General features: G+C 37.8%; 1 protein-coding gene across 2 annotated transcripts in view; it reads left to right on the forward strand.

Moving 5' to 3' along the window:
* LOC110465067 overlaps nt 1-14,067 on the forward strand; it is a 49,816-nt gene extending 35,749 nt beyond the window's left edge. For both annotated transcript variants that reach the window (XM_021520645.1, XM_021520644.1), the window contains exons 3-4: nt 11,616-11,786; nt 13,550-14,067. In XM_021520645.1, the coding sequence (XP_021376320.1) occupies nt 11,616-11,786; nt 13,550-13,662 (284 nt within the window). In that variant the 3' untranslated portion in view covers nt 13,663-14,067. The remainder of the gene's footprint in view (nt 1-11,615; nt 11,787-13,549) is intronic.
* The last annotated feature ends 4,817 nt before the right edge of the window (nt 14,068-18,884 follow it).

Here is an 18,884-nt window from a genome sequence, read left to right on the forward strand (position 1 = left end):
ACATATACATGTATGTATGGTGTATGGTCTGTGGGACACGTGTAAGGTATGACATATACATGTATGTATGGTGTATGGTCCGTGTGACACGTGTAAGGTACGACATATACATGTATGTATGGTGTATGGTCTGTGGGACACGTGTAAGGTATGACATATACGTGTATATATGGTGTATGGTCCGTGTGACACGTGTAAGGTATAACATATACATGTATGTATGGTGTATAGGCTGTGTGACACGTGTAAGGAATGACATATACGTGTATTTATGGTGTATTATCTGTGTGACACGTGTAAGGAATGACATATACGTGTATGTATGGTGTATAGGCTGTGTGACACGTGGAAGGTATGACAGATACACGATTTATGGTGAATGGGCTGTGTGACACGATAAGGTATGGTTTATATATGAACCGCTACATATTAGAGCATTTGAGACATGCTGCATGTATACAGAAGATAGTGATGATATGGAGAGTGTCACCTGGTTTAAAAATTACTGAATAGCAAAATTTAAAAGTGTATTTTTTAATTATGGCGTATAGTATGCATTTCAATATCTGAGTTAGAAATTGTTCATTCGTAATCATATATATATGCAACCGAAATATTAATATCATAGTATTTAAAAGTTCATAACAAATTCGCTGTGAATATGTCTCTGTTTCAAGCTATTTCACTTCTAACATATCTACCTACAGGTTTATACTGGGAAGCTTTATGATCTGTCCCCCTGAGTTATTCCTTTGTTATCTAGTATTTTACTGGTGTCATATACATTAAGCTGTACAAGTTTGTGTCCAGACCAAAAACTGAGATATTTTCAAAGTGATTTTTGGTAATAAGGTATCTGCACAAATTAATTACTTTCCTGTTATGTCGGTTTCAGTGCGCAAGGGATACGTCCACGATTCAGCTTTATCGATAGCCAATGATTGTTTTATTTTACAATCTCATCAAATGAAATCGAAACTCCGAATGCCAGTGCGAATTTAAGTTTCTGTTTCTTCATCTTTTTAATTGCACGGGGGTACATTTAGAACATGCACACTATTGTTGTCTACATTAATTATCTCGTGCGCTCGACTTATTATGTCAATCGCTCGACTTATTATCTCGCCATCCAACCTATCTACATTGTACATAACAGATTAGAATTGTGCGCACGAATAAGAACACCGCAAACGGGTACATAATACATTTCGAAACTTCATACATATTAATTTTCTAAAATCTGTACGAGGGTAATATCATTTTTATAATGCGAATTGGTGTTTTAATTAAATATTTGGAATTTAGTCTGATGTCTTGAGAAAACGTAATTATATCTATGCATACAATGTTGACGTCATAGTATAATGACGTCATAATATGACGTTTGAAAGCCGCACTAAAATCTTGACCTTAATCAGTGTTTCAACTATGACCGCGAATGTAATATGTTATCCTTCTCTTCTAACTCCAATTACGTTCTTACGTTCTTTAGAGGAAAATAATGCTGTGCTTTATTTAAGTATTGAACCGCTTTCAGTTGGCCTTCATAGGCAATATGAATGCCATCTGGACAAAGGCAAATTCAATGAAGCGCGCTAGCTAGGAAGTATTTCCTGTCTTGATAAAACTAAACAGTTTCAATTGTAATTGCAATATTTTCTCAATATTGATCAAAAACTTAATAAAAACGAATACAATTAGGTATCATTTTCCGGGTAATTATCTCCATGGATACGCTCCATAAAGAGTAAGACTGCAGCTGACATTCGTGGGTACACAATATACTATCGGCACACAGGCTATTTAACGTCTGTACCCAAATCGGGACACTTTTTAGATATATATCAATGTTCTTTATACAATACTATACTATCAGTTCCAAACATATTTGTTCGTTTTTCATAATTAGATACTATACACTGTTCCTGTTTATCACAATTTGATATTTCGGGCACGTGGTTCAATAAACAGAACGCGAATACCATCAGAGTTACGTAGGCTGTTGAAACACTTCCGGTATTTTGGTGAATATTTGGGGATAAACGATCAATATCGGCAGAAAATATGCATAGTTGAAATATGTCAACGAGGGTTCTGATTAAATTTCTTCATTAAACTCTCATCAGTTTTGATAAAATAGTCTTTTGAAAATGATATCCAAATAAAAAGCGTCGCACGTTACGTAAATCAGGAAAGTCTTGTCTTGGTAATTATTCTTACTTTTAAATTGTTTATGTAACGATAATCGGCAGCCAATAAAGCTTAATACAGTTTAATTGTCATGAAAAGTATTCTCAAATAAAACTGTATACATAAAAGTACTTCTTTGCGTTGAATGACAGTTTCTTGGGCCAATTGTACACTTACTTTTATTATAAAATAAAATGTTATCGTTTTCGTGCACATCATACTTAAGCAGGTACGTAAGTTATTTATTACTCTTCAGTGCAGCGGCCAGTATGGACAGCTTTCAAACATTTGTAATATTCTTCATTTTGCCCTCTTGTAATCAGAAATATCATTACAGTTCACGAAAATGTAGATAAGTACACATTCATTGAAACATTCAAGTCATGACACATGATTTGAAACATGTACATGCAATGTAAATTTTATATTTCCATATACGTGTATGCGTAATCTTAAGTTGACAATGCGCGCAAACAACAAGTCTCCGAAAGAGATACAATGTTGTACACTGCTTCTGAAATCAAGGACGACACCGACCTCAAACGTTCTATCAACCAATCGGCGAGCCAGATGCAGTTAGTTGACACGCTGAAACAACCGTTCGGTTTGTGGACATGTTCTTTTTGAACACGGCTTGTTGACGCCGTAACGATTTTGATCGTATGTCATAGCAAAATTGAAGGCTCCGTGTGCGCCACCTTGTTGATGAGACAAGAATACTAGTTCGATCCTTTGATGTAAATCAAAAGAATCTCGCGGTCACGTAACGGTAAAAGTTGACAGGCTTTGAAGTCGGGCGTCTCTCCTTTGTAAGGACAGGACTGTAATATCAGACCGGAAGCAGATCTGTTTTCCGCATGCAATATAGCGGCAAGTTTATTGATCACATAACATATTAGGCCTGAGTAGCTTTGGATACAGTATGTATATAGGTACTACAAAAGATCATACTTGTTTTGAAATTCACAAGCTGATTGAGTACACAAGGTGGGAGTAATTGTTTGTTTGTAAAATATTGTTGATTGGTCGGTAGGACCTGCCCCAATTTGAAAGCTGAAAATCGCTGTGTAAACATCTTGTCAACTCCACGTGTCAAACCTTACCTATGGTTTTTAATTTTGAATTACACATTGTAATTAGCTTTGCTCTATTGAGATGTGTTCTTGTTAATATATTGTGATCTTCTTGATGTCAATTTCTGGACAAAATGACCGCTGAATACATGTGGAGATAACGTCTCGGGTCAGATGTTTGTGACCGCTGGCCGCATTGACCGGTGTGGCTGTTTATTTCAGATTCATTGTATATATTTTTATATATCGGGCGGACCACAGACTGACCGCATAAGGGAGGTGGCTGCTTATTTCATGTGACCGCTCAAGCAGCAGGTTTGACTGTACTTTTTTTGTCTGCATAGGATCACACTTACACATATAGCAACCATCAATTCTTCAATAAATTCTTTTCCTATTCTTTTTAAATACGTCCGAAACGATTTTATCAACTCTGCAGTGATAGAAAATAGTAAAACAGTTCGAACAAACATATACTTGAACAGTATTTATTATTTACATCGTAAAGCTACATGTATTGTGAACCTAACTTTAAAGTCAGATATGTGTATTAAGATACATATCGTATCGAATGTATTGTGCTGTGAAAATACAGTTTACGGGGTACAGGGTACGGGGTACAGGGTACAGGGTACTAGAATCAGGTACTCTTTGCTACGCCACTAGCTGATGACAGCAACAAGGTTCGCTATGCAGAGACACTCATAGACCCATTAGTTATGCGGGGAAAACCGTTTGTCTGTTTTTAAATGCAACAATTTCGAGTATAAACCCTGGCGAAAAACTGCAAATGTTTATACAGGCCTTGCAAGACTTTGTCATGGCTCGTCAGAAATCAAAATCAAATTGCTAGGGCCGACCTTATTATAAACGCAAGCGGCCTACACGACAATGTAAAAGGACAAAATGCCCAACCCACTTACTGACGAATCATTCCGTGGAATGTCACAGTGTACCCTTATACTGCAGAATGATAACGACTGTCACGTCAAAGTCATACAAATAACCGTAAACTTTACAGACCTAAGTGCGTAATCACCGAATTACCAAAATATATCTCGACTAATCCAAGTTTCCCGTTATAGGCACGAGCGCGCTAGGATTGAGGCTGATTATGTCAGGGTAAGCTGAAGGTCAGCACCACTTCAATTCTTCATTAAAATGTCTCCGGTAATATGTACGGCTATATTCGTTTGGCCAAAAATATTCCCCCTCCATTAGGGTGAGGCGTCAAAAACAAGCCTAAGTACGAACTAGATCAAAAGTTGGGTTCGTCAATAATTGACATCACAAACAAGCTTACATACGAACTAGATCAAAAGTTGGGTTCGTCAATATTTCACATTACAAATAAGCTTACATACATGTACGAACTTTTCATGTATATATCAATATTTTGCAAATGGAAGTGAGGGGTAGGGGTGGGGGGTAGGGGATAAGATAAACTTAGTTTATATAAGAATAATTCAGTCCCTGAAAATAACTGTTGATAGTGAAAATAGTGTTGTGTAATGACGTAATGCACTGTACATGTTTACATCCCAAAGTTAGAAGATTTAGTGTTTTAATTGAATCTCACCTGGCGTGGGCGATATTTTACTTAATGAGTGTAAGTATTGTGTCCGGCTGCACACCGAAGTTCAGTTTCACAAAAATCTCACCAAGGAAATACTACGTCAATCTGGTACGTGCTTAAATTACCTTAGCTCTTTATAGGTCGTTAAACAAATGTTCATCACTTCCCTATACTACCTTCCTCCTGTTCGTTCCGTGCTTTCTGATGTTTCTATTGGCTACCTTATTACTACATTGAGATATGTCATGCTTGGCTTTTCTTATTGGTAAACCAAGGTTCTTGTTCCATATAGCGCCACACCTCTGTTTATCTAAACAATCAAATAATTATTTATATAGAACACCAGTTAAGGAAGCGAAGACCAATATGGTAGTACATGTGATAGGGATGCTGAGTATAGCCCTGTCTACCGCCTCGGTAGGAGTGCAGTATAACCGTCCTAAGTACAAAGCCTAAGTGGCCATTAAATATTGAACATGGAAACTAGCCAGGTGTTTTGTATGCTAACATTTCCGTTCATTGACAGAGCACGCGCTCTCAGGGTCAGACTGTTTAAGATGTATCAGCTTGGTGATCTTGTTTTTCAGTCCGAATTCTGAAAGTTCTTTGTATATCAATGTTGCGGGTAATAGCTAAGATGTGTTAATTTTTGAGCTTGATGATCGTAAAATCTGTTTATTCTTAAGTAAGTAGTTGTATTCGCGCATTTAAGTATCCAATATTGTGGAGTGGGTAATCTTAATGAAATTATAAACATTATGTTATTCTGCGAGTTATCATGCGATATTACAGGTTTTCATGTAACACTGCGAGTTGTCATGTAATACTACGGGTTGTCATGTAATGCTGCAAATTGTCATGTGATATTANTAGGAAGTATTTCCTGTCTTGATAAAACTAAACAGTTTCAATTGTAATTGCAATATTTTCTCAATATTGATCAAAAACTTAATAAAAACGAATACAATTAGGTATCATTTTCCGGGTAATTATCTCCATGGATACGCTCCATAAAGAGTAAGACTGCAGCTGACATTCGTGGGTACACAATATACTATCGGCACACAGGCTATTTAACGTCTGTACCCAAATCGGGACACTTTTTAGATATATATCAATGTTCTTTATACAATACTATACTATCAGTTCCAAACATATTTGTTCGTTTTTCATAATTAGATACTATACACTGTTCCTGTTTATCACAATTTGATATTTCGGGCACGTGGTTCAATAAACAGAACGCGAATACCATCAGAGTTACGTAGGCTGTTGAAACACTTCCGGTATTTTGGTGAATATTTGGGGATAAACGATCAATATCGGCAGAAAATATGCATAGTTGAAATATGTCAACGAGGGTTCTGATTAAATTTCTTCATTAAACTCTCATCAGTTTTGATAAAATAGTCTTTTGAAAATGATATCCAAATAAAAAGCGTCGCACGTTACGTAAATCAGGAAAGTCTTGTCTTGGTAATTATTCTTACTTTTAAATTGTTTATGTAACGATAATCGGCAGCCAATAAAGCTTAATACAGTTTAATTGTCATGAAAAGTATTCTCAAATAAAACTGTATACATAAAAGTACTTCTTTGCGTTGAATGACAGTTTCTTGGGCCAATTGTACACTTACTTTTATTATAAAATAAAATGTTATCGTTTTCGTGCACATCATACTTAAGCAGGTACGTAAGTTATTTATTACTCTTCAGTGCAGCGGCCAGTATGGACAGCTTTCAAACATTTGTAATATTCTTCATTTTGCCCTCTTGTAATCAGAAATATCATTACAGTTCACGAAAATGTAGATAAGTACACATTCATTGAAACATTCAAGTCATGACACATGATTTGAAACATGTACATGCAATGTAAATTTTATATTTCCATATACGTGTATGCGTAATCTTAAGTTGACAATGCGCGCAAACAACAAGTCTCCGAAAGAGATACAATGTTGTACACTGCTTCTGAAATCAAGGACGACACCGACCTCAAACGTTCTATCAACCAATCGGCGAGCCAGATGCAGTTAGTTGACACGCTGAAACAACCGTTCGGTTTGTGGACATGTTCTTTTTGAACACGGCTTGTTGACGCCGTAACGATTTTGATCGTATGTCATAGCAAAATTGAAGGCTCCGTGTGCGCCACCTTGTTGATGAGACAAGAATACTAGTTCGATCCTTTGATGTAAATCAAAAGAATCTCGCGGTCACGTAACGGTAAAAGTTGACAGGCTTTGAAGTCGGGCGTCTCTCCTTTGTAAGGACAGGACTGTAATATCAGACCGGAAGCAGATCTGTTTTCCGCATGCAATATAGCGGCAAGTTTATTGATCACATAACATATTAGGCCTGAGTAGCTTTGGATACAGTATGTATATAGGTACTACAAAAGATCATACTTGTTTTGAAATTCACAAGCTGATTGAGTACACAAGGTGGGAGTAATTGTTTGTTTGTAAAATATTGTTGATTGGTCGGTAGGACCTGCCCCAATTTGAAAGCTGAAAATCGCTGTGTAAACATCTTGTCAACTCCACGTGTCAAACCTTACCTATGGTTTTTAATTTTGAATTACACATTGTAATTAGCTTTGCTCTATTGAGATGTGTTCTTGTTAATATATTGTGATCTTCTTGATGTCAATTTCTGGACAAAATGACCGCTGAATACATGTGGAGATAACGTCTCGGGTCAGATGTTTGTGACCGCTGGCCGCATTGACCGGTGTGGCTGTTTATTTCAGATTCATTGTATATATTTTTATATATCGGGCGGACCACAGACTGACCGCATAAGGGAGGTGGCTGCTTATTTCATGTGACCGCTCAAGCAGCAGGTTTGACTGTACTTTTTTTGTCTGCATAGGATCACACTTACACATATAGCAACCATCAATTCTTCAATAAATTCTTTTCCTATTCTTTTTAAATACGTCCGAAACGATTTTATCAACTCTGCAGTGATAGAAAATAGTAAAACAGTTCGAACAAACATATACTTGAACAGTATTTATTATTTACATCGTAAAGCTACATGTATTGTGAACCTAACTTTAAAGTCAGATATGTGTATTAAGATACATATCGTATCGAATGTATTGTGCTGTGAAAATACAGTTTACGGGGTACAGGGTACGGGGTACAGGGTACAGGGTACTAGAATCAGGTACTCTTTGCTACGCCACTAGCTGATGACAGCAACAAGGTTCGCTATGCAGAGACACTCATAGACCCATTAGTTATGCGGGGAAAACCGTTTGTCTGTTTTTAAATGCAACAATTTCGAGTATAAACCCTGGCGAAAAACTGCAAATGTTTATACAGGCCTTGCAAGACTTTGTCATGGCTCGTCAGAAATCAAAATCAAATTGCTAGGGCCGACCTTATTATAAACGCAAGCGGCCTACACGACAATGTAAAAGGACAAAATGCCCAACCCACTTACTGACGAATCATTCCGTGGAATGTCACAGTGTACCCTTATACTGCAGAATGATAACGACTGTCACGTCAAAGTCATACAAATAACCGTAAACTTTACAGACCTAAGTGCGTAATCACCGAATTACCAAAATATATCTCGACTAATCCAAGTTTCCCGTTATAGGCACGAGCGCGCTAGGATTGAGGCTGATTATGTCAGGGTAAGCTGAAGGTCAGCACCACTTCAATTCTTCATTAAAATGTCTCCGGTAATATGTACGGCTATATTCGTTTGGCCAAAAATATTCCCCCTCCATTAGGGTGAGGCGTCAAAAACAAGCCTAAGTACGAACTAGATCAAAAGTTGGGTTCGTCAATAATTGACATCACAAACAAGCTTACATACGAACTAGATCAAAAGTTGGGTTCGTCAATATTTCACATTACAAATAAGCTTACATACATGTACGAACTTTTCATGTATATATCAATATTTTGCAAATGGAAGTGAGGGGTAGGGGTGGGGGGTAGGGGATAAGATAAACTTAGTTTATATAAGAATAATTCAGTCCCTGAAAATAACTGTTGATAGTGAAAATAGTGTTGTGTAATGACGTAATGCACTGTACATGTTTACATCCCAAAGTTAGAAGATTTAGTGTTTTAATTGAATCTCACCTGGCGTGGGCGATATTTTACTTAATGAGTGTAAGTATTGTGTCCGGCTGCACACCGAAGTTCAGTTTCACAAAAATCTCACCAAGGAAATACTACGTCAATCTGGTACGTGCTTAAATTACCTTAGCTCTTTATAGGTCGTTAAACAAATGTTCATCACTTCCCTATACTACCTTCCTCCTGTTCGTTCCGTGCTTTCTGATGTTTCTATTGGCTACCTTATTACTACATTGAGATATGTCATGCTTGGCTTTTCTTATTGGTAAACCAAGGTTCTTGTTCCATATAGCGCCACACCTCTGTTTATCTAAACAATCAAATAATTATTTATATAGAACACCAGTTAAGGAAGCGAAGACCAATATGGTAGTACATGTGATAGGGATGCTGAGTATAGCCCTGTCTACCGCCTCGGTAGGAGTGCAGTATAACCGTCCTAAGTACAAAGCCTAAGTGGCCATTAAATATTGAACATGGAAACTAGCCAGGTGTTTTGTATGCTAACATTTCCGTTCATTGACAGAGCACGCGCTCTCAGGGTCAGACTGTTTAAGATGTATCAGCTTGGTGATCTTGTTTTTCAGTCCGAATTCTGAAAGTTCTTTGTATATCAATGTTGCGGGTAATAGCTAAGATGTGTTAATTTTTGAGCTTGATGATCGTAAAATCTGTTTATTCTTAAGTAAGTAGTTGTATTCGCGCATTTAAGTATCCAATATTGTGGAGTGGGTAATCTTAATGAAATTATAAACATTATGTTATTCTGCGAGTTATCATGCGATATTACAGGTTTTCATGTAACACTGCGAGTTGTCATGTAATACTACGGGTTGTCATGTAATGCTGCAAATTGTCATGTGATATTACGGGTTGTCATGTTACACTGCGAGTTGTCATGCGATATTGCAGGTTTTCATGTAACACTGCGAGTTGGCTTGTGATACTACGGGTTGTCATGTAACACTGCGAGTTGTCATGTGATATTACGGGTTGTCATGTAATGCTGCGAGTTGTCATGTAATAATACGGGTTGTCATGTAATGCTGCAAATTGTCATGTGATATTACGGGTTGTCATGTAACACTGCGAATTGTCATGCGATATTGCAGGTTTTCATGTAACACTGCGAGTTGGCTTGTGATACTACGGGTTGTCATGTAACACTGCGAGTTGTCATGTAATACTACGGGTTGCCATGTAATGCTGCGAGCTGGCATGTGCTATTGCAGGTTTATGTAACACTGCGAGTTGTAATGTGATATTACATGCTATTATGGGATCCTGCGAATTGTCATGTGATAATGCGAGTTGTCATGTAACACTGCGAGTTGTCCTGTAATACTACGGGTTGTCATGTAATGCTGCGAGTTGTAATGTGATACTACATGCTATTATGTGATCCTGAGAATTGTCATGTGATAATGCGAGTTGTCATGTGACACTTCGAGTTGTCATGTGATACTGCGAGTTAAGGACGTGGTGCCCCACCCCTTTCTCCTCCTGTACGCCCCCTTGCATACTTTTTACAACGAAATTCTTTTAGAGAATCTCTACACAGTAATATACCGAACTAGTCCTATATGTACACAAAACATTGACCCAGCGCTAGCCTTTCATTAACTACCATTGTTTGATCGTAAACCGCAGCAACCTATCGATCGACGATTGATTCGATATTGAGATAAGATCTATATCAGTGACAGTAAAATACTTGTACTTCTGTTGTGTAAGGGGAGATACTCAGGCTTCCAAAAGACCCAGACTGCTAACGAGTCATCATAGTCACATTATATGTAATGTAATGACGCGCAATTCAAAGAAAATACTTGGCACACTTTAGCTGTAAATCACGTGACTTGTCAATTTTTGTACTTTGATGCTATATATGTACTGTTTCGTTTGTTCTCTTTGGTTGATGTTTGTTAGGTATATACGTGTATCCACGTCATTTCTTAGCGTCGTTATAGCAAAGAATGTGCAGAATATGACACGGCTTCGAGAAAATGTAAAAGAAGTAAAAAAGTCCATCAATAAAATATCTAATAAGTAGTCGAATGTTCTTGATTTAAAGAAGTATGCTACCTTACAAACCTCCGGTTAAAAGAGTTTCGAACTACGAAAGATAATAACTATGTTTAAGTGGTCCTTCGCACTTACTAAAGATAAATGACTTATTAAAGGGAACAAATTAGACGAATGCATAAAATATCAATTATAATATGAAAGGGAGATAACTCTAAGATAAGTCACATTTCAAATTTAATTAATTACCGTATATAATTGATAAAATTTACTGTGATTAAAGTATTCATGTGTTTATTATTTTCTGGTGGATTCGATATGCAATAGTTTTTCCATGTACCACTTGTCCCTTCATCTCACTATCCAGCCTGTGGGTTAGTGATCATACTTCAATATATATAGCTGAAATCCAGACTGTTTACCTGAAAACACAGAGGGGCAGATATATATTAGGTCCAGCAACACTTGTTATATTTTGACGAAGTTAAGATACATCGTTGTTATTTATGGAATATTTTTTCTATTTTTTCGGGTAGCCATCTATCAATTTACACGTACTTATATGTTTTAATGCAATGCGTTGTTCTCCTGAATAATTATCGACGATGTTCATCATATTTTTTTTGGTATTTATCATTTCAGAATCGACGTCACTAGACAGATTGTCACAGCTACAACAGACAAGATCAATCTTACTCAAACTTCTCCAACAAATCAACACATACGCACATGGGCCGCCGGACGTCTACGTGGATACCTCTATATTGGTTAGGGGAGATAACTCTTTAGATAAAGGCGACACTCAGTATGAAGGTGCGTACGAGTCAATAATCTAAATATTGCTATTAATATTATCAACCCTCTATACTTAACCGTGTTAGTTAGTTCTGTCAGTTCAAGTAGTTGGCAAAACCGCTCTCTTGTCGAAGTGTTACATCTTGAAAAACAATGACTAATTTAACAGAATAATGATCAAATGGCACATAAAAGTCTTACGGCAATGCTTAACGCTCGATAGAAAGTCTGGCGTATTTGCGTATGACAACGTTTACACACTGTGTGTCACTTATTTGTTATGTCCTTTCAAACACTGGAATCCCATGTGACGTACATTTATGTAACACTATTAATTTATTAATAAATCCCGTGACATATTTCTCAGCACAACGCGCCATTCACATCAAATTCCACAGTTAGATACAAATCACATGTGACGTCATAAATAATCGAGATTTTCTGTGATGTCAATTGTCAACCCCTTGTCGTGACTGCTCGCAGCGCCAACTGTCCAACGGACTAATTAACAAACTTCCTGTGCGTGGTTAAAACAAGGATGGTGGTCGGGTTGCCCGCCATTATTGTGCATGAACTTATCAGAAATGATCACAATGTACGTGTTAATCTGCTTTAAAAATCACATGAATATTTTCAGTGCTCATTCACGATTCTATATTTACCACTGACCTACCAATCCGGACTATTGGTCCGGTTACGTGATGTACAATATGATAGACATAAGACTTCACAGAATCTGTTGCACATACATCATTAATCGGCCAACGCTATCACTATAAACCCTCAAGGTTTTGACCCATTTATTGTCTATTTATTTATTTTTCATTTTCATAATTATTTTCTATGTGACCGATTTGTATGGCGTATAGTTGTCTATTATACTTTTATCATAGAACATCGACGCACATGTACCCTTCAGACAGTGTCAACTATATATATAACAGACAAGCGATACAATCACAGCGGTGGGACAGCTCTGCCTAAATGTCTGCACCTCTGTGAATTAGTATAGTTACCTGTATCAAGGGCGGGTCCAGGTGAGGGCGTAATGGGCGTACCTTTTCAAAGAAAAAAAAAGAAAAAAATATCGTAATCTGCTGATATTGTATTGAATATGGCAATTTATCATATTCATTAATTAAACACATAAACACCCTGACACTTTAACTATAAAATATACATGCTCCAAGTCAGGAACCGTTACATTAGTGCATTTCACAATTATTTATGGTCATTTTTTTTTAAAGAATTTATTCTACGCCCCCTCTTTCAAATATCCTAGAAACGCCCCTGTGTATACTAACTACATTGCAGTGTATTTATATCGACATCACCAAAGTTATTATAGGAAGAGTCACATTCTCATGAAATGCATACACGTGCATGTATATTCGATTGTTCTCTTCCGTTTGTCCTTATTTAGCCCCTTCTTCCTTTATGACTAAATGTTTGCACACCGACATTTTTTAAGAGCACAGAAATACAACGTGTGATGAGTGGGGTTAAATAATGTTGTTTAACTAGTTCGACCATAGTAATATATCTTAAACTCATTCAAATATGTGTTCAAATTTGGACGTAGCCATGTACGACATAGTCTTTTGTTAGTCTCGTTCAACCGGACTCTTGATGTCTTCGCAAGCTTCAAGTGATCAAGCGTCTGGTTGAACGAAACTAAGTCTTTTGATGGACCGAGATGACTTTGGAGGTCGATCTATTAGCCCGATTATTTCCGGGTTCTGTTTGTGTTTATGTTATAAGCCTCTGTTTCATCATTTCAGATCGAGGCGGTACCGGACTTAGATCTGAGAAGCGGGACATGGGAATTATGCCTCCGTGGCGAGAACTGTGTCGACTGGCTGGCCTAAGGAACTGCCGAGGGTACAACAGCTAATACCTAATAAACAGATCACTGTGCCTTCATACTTATCGTCCTTTACTGTCTCTCTCTCTCTCCACCAGGTGACGCTCGCTGGGCGACATCTATCGGGGATCAGGTCATTGTATAGCCAATGTCTACAGGAGAAAATATCTTATACAGCTCTTTGCCTGTGGGCGATATCGATGCTTGTATCACTCAGACACCTATACCGGCAGGTGGCGCTGATTTTATCACTACGAGTCCCATTACCAGAGAGAGGTTAAAAGAGACGACGCTCAGCAGGAAAGCCTACCGGAAATTATTACATACCTGATTGTCTGCTTTATAAATGTAATAGAAATTATCAACTAGGTTAATTTGGAGCTTTACAAACAATGCTTGTGATTCTCATTCTTACAACATTTAAAAATTACTGTTTTCTTGACTTATTTAGATAAATTTATTTTCCTTTAAATATCAATACTGTTAGCTTTTATTTTATATAGCAAAACACATGTCATAATTTTTGACCTGCTGAACCTGGCATTAATTTCGATTTGTTGAATATGACATAATCTTCAACTTGCTGAATATGACATAATATTCAACCTGATATAATCCTCAGCCTGTTGAACCTGATATAATCCTCAGCCTGTTTCACCTGACTAATAAAATATATTACCTGTAACTGTAATCTCGGGCTAAGATTCTGTAACATCCCAACCTCGGCTTACGCCTCGGTTCAGATTTTGTTACAGAATCTTAACCCTCGACTGAGATAACCCGACCTATTCAATTTTGCTAAAAACAACAAGTATCCCGCCTTGGGCCTCAACTGATAATGACCTCTTCACTACTTAAGCTACATTTGAATGATTCCGCGTAAAAACGTAGTCCTTCCTCACATAGATTACAACGTATTTCACAGTGAAGAATATATTTTATCTACAACATCACAACTCTACAATACCGACAAAACAGAACAATTATAATGCAAATTGTCAATTTCAAGCAGTTAACTCGCGGATGAATACATCGCAGTGTATAAATAAACGCGAAATACCACGTAAAGGTACAAGACAGATCGGACGAGATAGCATGGGTATGACGTGGGATATCTCTGCTTGAGGTGCGATAAATAATCAATTATCTGTTTGACCTGACCTAAACTTTAACCTTTTGAACTTGATTTGATCCTCAACCTGTTGAACTTGACATACTATTTTACCTGTTGAACCTGAAATAATCTTCAACCTGCTGAACCTCACATTATCTTCATTCTGACAGAAATTGGTAGAAGAAGGAACCAGATGCTATAAAATAATGTATACTTTATACAGTAAAGCATGTGATATACAACAAAAAGTAGATAATTTAGATAACAAGGCGTTTTGAGTTTTTAACTCTTTTTGATATGAAACAGATTAGTGATGTAGCATGCATCCTGAAGGTAAAATAAACACCGGGGTGATGGTATACGCAGTATGTTAACTCAGTTTCTATTTGATCAAACCAAACAAGACCTGAGAATTTGCCATATGAACGAGAAAAAACATAAAATTCACACAAAATTGAAAAGAATTTTCAAATATTCTTTTTGAATCTCTTGGGTCTGAGAAAGGGAATTTCAACCCAAGAGGACGATTTTGGAGTTGGCAAATAGGAGGCTTGTCGAGTGTATGGTAGCTTAAGAATCTTTCCCCGAGGGTTGAGAATCCTCAAATCACCCAATGGGGTGATTGATTCTCTTCCTTTTACCCTGTTGACCCTGTCATATATACTGAACAAAAAAAGAAACGCACAATTAAATTATGCAATCAATATCCTATGACATTTTGGGAAATTTGTACAAAATTTTATATCAATATGAAGGGACAAGTCTACTCTTTACAAAACTGTAGAAGAAAAGTCTGTATGACGTCACTCGTGTCATCAGTATTTACTCAAAGTGGGATACCCGCGAAAAACAAAATGACACTTCAGTACCTGTTGGGGGCACCTTTTGCACGAATCCCTGCACGGATTCTCCTATGCATTGAATTCATGAGAACATTTATTCGCCTTAAGGGAATGTTGTTCCATTCTTGTGTAGGTTTTGACGTTTCCTAATACGCCTGTCCAGCTCATCAAACAGATGCTCAATGGGAGACATGTCGGGGCTATATGGGGGCCATTCCAGAGGCTGAACGTTGTTTGCCGTGAGAAAATCACGACAGACTCTGGCAACATGCGGTCGAGCATTGACTTGCTGGAAAATTAGGTTATGACGTCTGAGAAGTGGAAGGACATGTGGTTGGAGGATCTGGTCTCTGTATCGAACAGCATTGAGGTTTTGATCCAGGACCACTAAGGGGGATTTTACTCCATGGGAGATGCCTCCCCAAACCATTACAGAAGCCCCACCGAATCGATCGCGTTCAACCACGCATGCGTCGGCGAAACGCTCACCGCGTTTGCGATATACCCTTTTCTTCCGTCTGAGCGATACAGACAGAATCTAGACTCGTCGGTGAACATTACACGCCTCCGTCGACGCATCCCAAACCTATTCGAGCCATGTCTGCGCATCCAGTCAAGACGCACTTGCCGCCTCCGTGGTGTCAGAGGTGGCCCGGCATAAGGTCGGCACGCAATGATTCTCTCGGCACGCAAGCGGTTCCTGGCAGTTTGAGGACTAATGGGTCTGCCATGAGTACCTAAGGTATGCGACGCAGTCTCTACAGCAGTCTTGAATCTGTTGCGCAAGTGCGACAATCGAATCGCCCTGTCTTGTCGTGCGGTCGTTACACGCGGACGACCGCTCCTGGAAACTTACCCAGTAGCACGGAAACGTGTACAGAGACGGTTAATTGTTCACGGGCCAACACCAAACTGGCTTGCGACAGCAGTTTGTCTTCGACCATCCATCAACATCGCATTTGCTCTACCCCTCTGAATTTGCGTTAAGCGTGGCATCTCAGTCAATGGCGAAATCAAAATGCCAACGTGGAAAATTAATGTGGCTGAACTTAGAGTATCCGTTGAGTATCCGTTGAGATTATTTGTTTGAAAAACTCCGGCTTGGTTTGATCACGCCGCGTGTTTTGGACTAAAGAAGCTCACAAAGTCACACAATGACATCGTCACGCTTGGCTGATTTTAGGGTAGATTGTTGAGAAAGGAGATCGTTCTTGATGTAGTACCTGACCAAATATTCCATTATTTCCTTACAGCTAATGTGTACTGCAGGGGGGAACTTTGTGCGTTTCTTTTTTTGTTCAGTATACATAATGCAATACTAACGTTACAAGAAAAATGCATTATTGACGTGACGTCATACAATTGCGTTGAATGGGGAATCTTCCATATCAACCCTAGGGTGAGACTAATATAATCTTCCCCTACCTTGAGGATGTGACGGATAAATCTCCAACCCGAGGGGTGATGTTTTTTGGTTGTCCAAAAAAATCACCCCGAGGGTTGGATATTTCTCTGTTACCCCCTCAAGGTAGGGAATGATTATTGATCTCCCATCCTATTATTTCAGCCACAGCTCCACCGACAGTAGTCTGCCATGTTTGTAAAAAAACGCATGTGGGGTATGCATATCGTCATTTACTTTTGATGACGTCACAATTACCGATGACGCATTTTAATGACGTCACAATTGAATACGTGCTAATCGGCACGAGGCTATCTCCCCCTAGTGGTCGACAAGCTGATCTTTTCCGGCTAAAACGGGAGACACACCTGTGAAGGGTGGGAGAAAATGATATCTCACACCGGTAACAATGTGGATACACCTGTCCAGGGTACGAGAAAGCCACTTTTCGTCCTTCGCCAAGCTGTCTTCACCTTCTTGTGACGTCACATTACATTAGCCAATTACATTCTCTAGATGTTAATATCACAAGCGTCATGAGACAGTCAAAATATCAGCATCTCCCTCCATACATGTAACAGACGAATTATTTAGCTAAAATTTCTCTCCAAAGTGGCGGAGATGTAACATCAATTAAAATGCACTCTCTTTCAAATAGAACAACTAAAATGGAAATATAAATATTCGGTTTTTAACCCGGTATCCAGTGATCCAAAATCGAGCTAGAATTGTTTATCTTGTAAATTGTTAATTGAATCCATACCCTGAAATGGTACATATTAGTCCACGATGCATATATACTAGCTCCAGGAAGGTTTCAATTTCCTCGTCTTTACTATTAATAAAGGATCTTACATGAGTGTCCATGTCATATTGAATTTAATAAACGAGCTCAATAATTTGTTATGACACGAGCCTCTAGTGCCATATCCATTTATTGAACGAGTTTAATAAATTCAATATGACATTGGCTCGAATGTAGGATTTTAATTATGACAAAACCAAAGTACTCCAATCATAGTAGTGTCGTTCTGTTCGGTGCAAAGTAGTGCCAGATTTTTAAAAAAAGTTTAAAATGCAATATTTTTTTTTTATTTTTTTTTTAAATAATAGTAAATGTAACAGTAAATGTATCATTTGATATAGCAAATAAAAGTAAATAAAAGTAGTACCAGTAGTGGCGTATGAATACATTACCACGATTTTGACAATTGCAGCACGTTTAGGATTTATCACACGTGTGTAATACTATATTATATGACATAGCAGTATGACATAGTAAAAAAAAATAGTTTTGTGATCAATTCATTAATGTTAGTTAAGGATGCATGCTACCTTCTGTTAAAACGTTCAGTGCCTCCTCTCCAAATAAATTCGTAGGTAAATGATAAATAAGAATGTATTCACGTACATGTATTTCTCAATTAAAGGAAGACAACCCAGACGTAAATCACAGTTATAATGTTAGGACACAGTTATAATGCATACGTACTTAAGTCAATGGCGGCGATAATAACAAAATTTTACCTTATCCAGTATTTGCATTGAAGTAATTGTCTGTTAAAACTCGGTCATAACAGACTAGGACGGCATTCCTCCCTGAACTACCTTGTTCTTGTTCTTGTTCTTGTTCTTATTGTTAGTGTTCTTCTTGTTCTTGTTCTTTTTGGTATTGTTCTTGTTCTTGTTCTTGTTCTTGTTCTTCTTCCTCTTCCTCTTGTTCTTGTTCTTGTTCTTGTTCTTGTTCTTCTTCCTCTTCCTCTTGTTCTTGTTCTTTTTGGTATTGTTCTTGTTCTTCTTCCTCTTGTTCTTGTTCTTGTTCTTGTTCTTGTTCTTGTTATTCTTCCTCTTCCTCTTGTTCTTGTTCTTTTTGGTATTGTTCTTGTTCTTGTTC

The sequence above is a fragment of the Mizuhopecten yessoensis genome, unplaced genomic scaffold (assembly GCF_002113885.1).
Source record: "Mizuhopecten yessoensis strain PY_sf001 unplaced genomic scaffold, ASM211388v2 scaffold11049, whole genome shotgun sequence".
Taxonomy (NCBI): domain Eukaryota; kingdom Metazoa; phylum Mollusca; class Bivalvia; order Pectinida; family Pectinidae; genus Mizuhopecten; species Mizuhopecten yessoensis.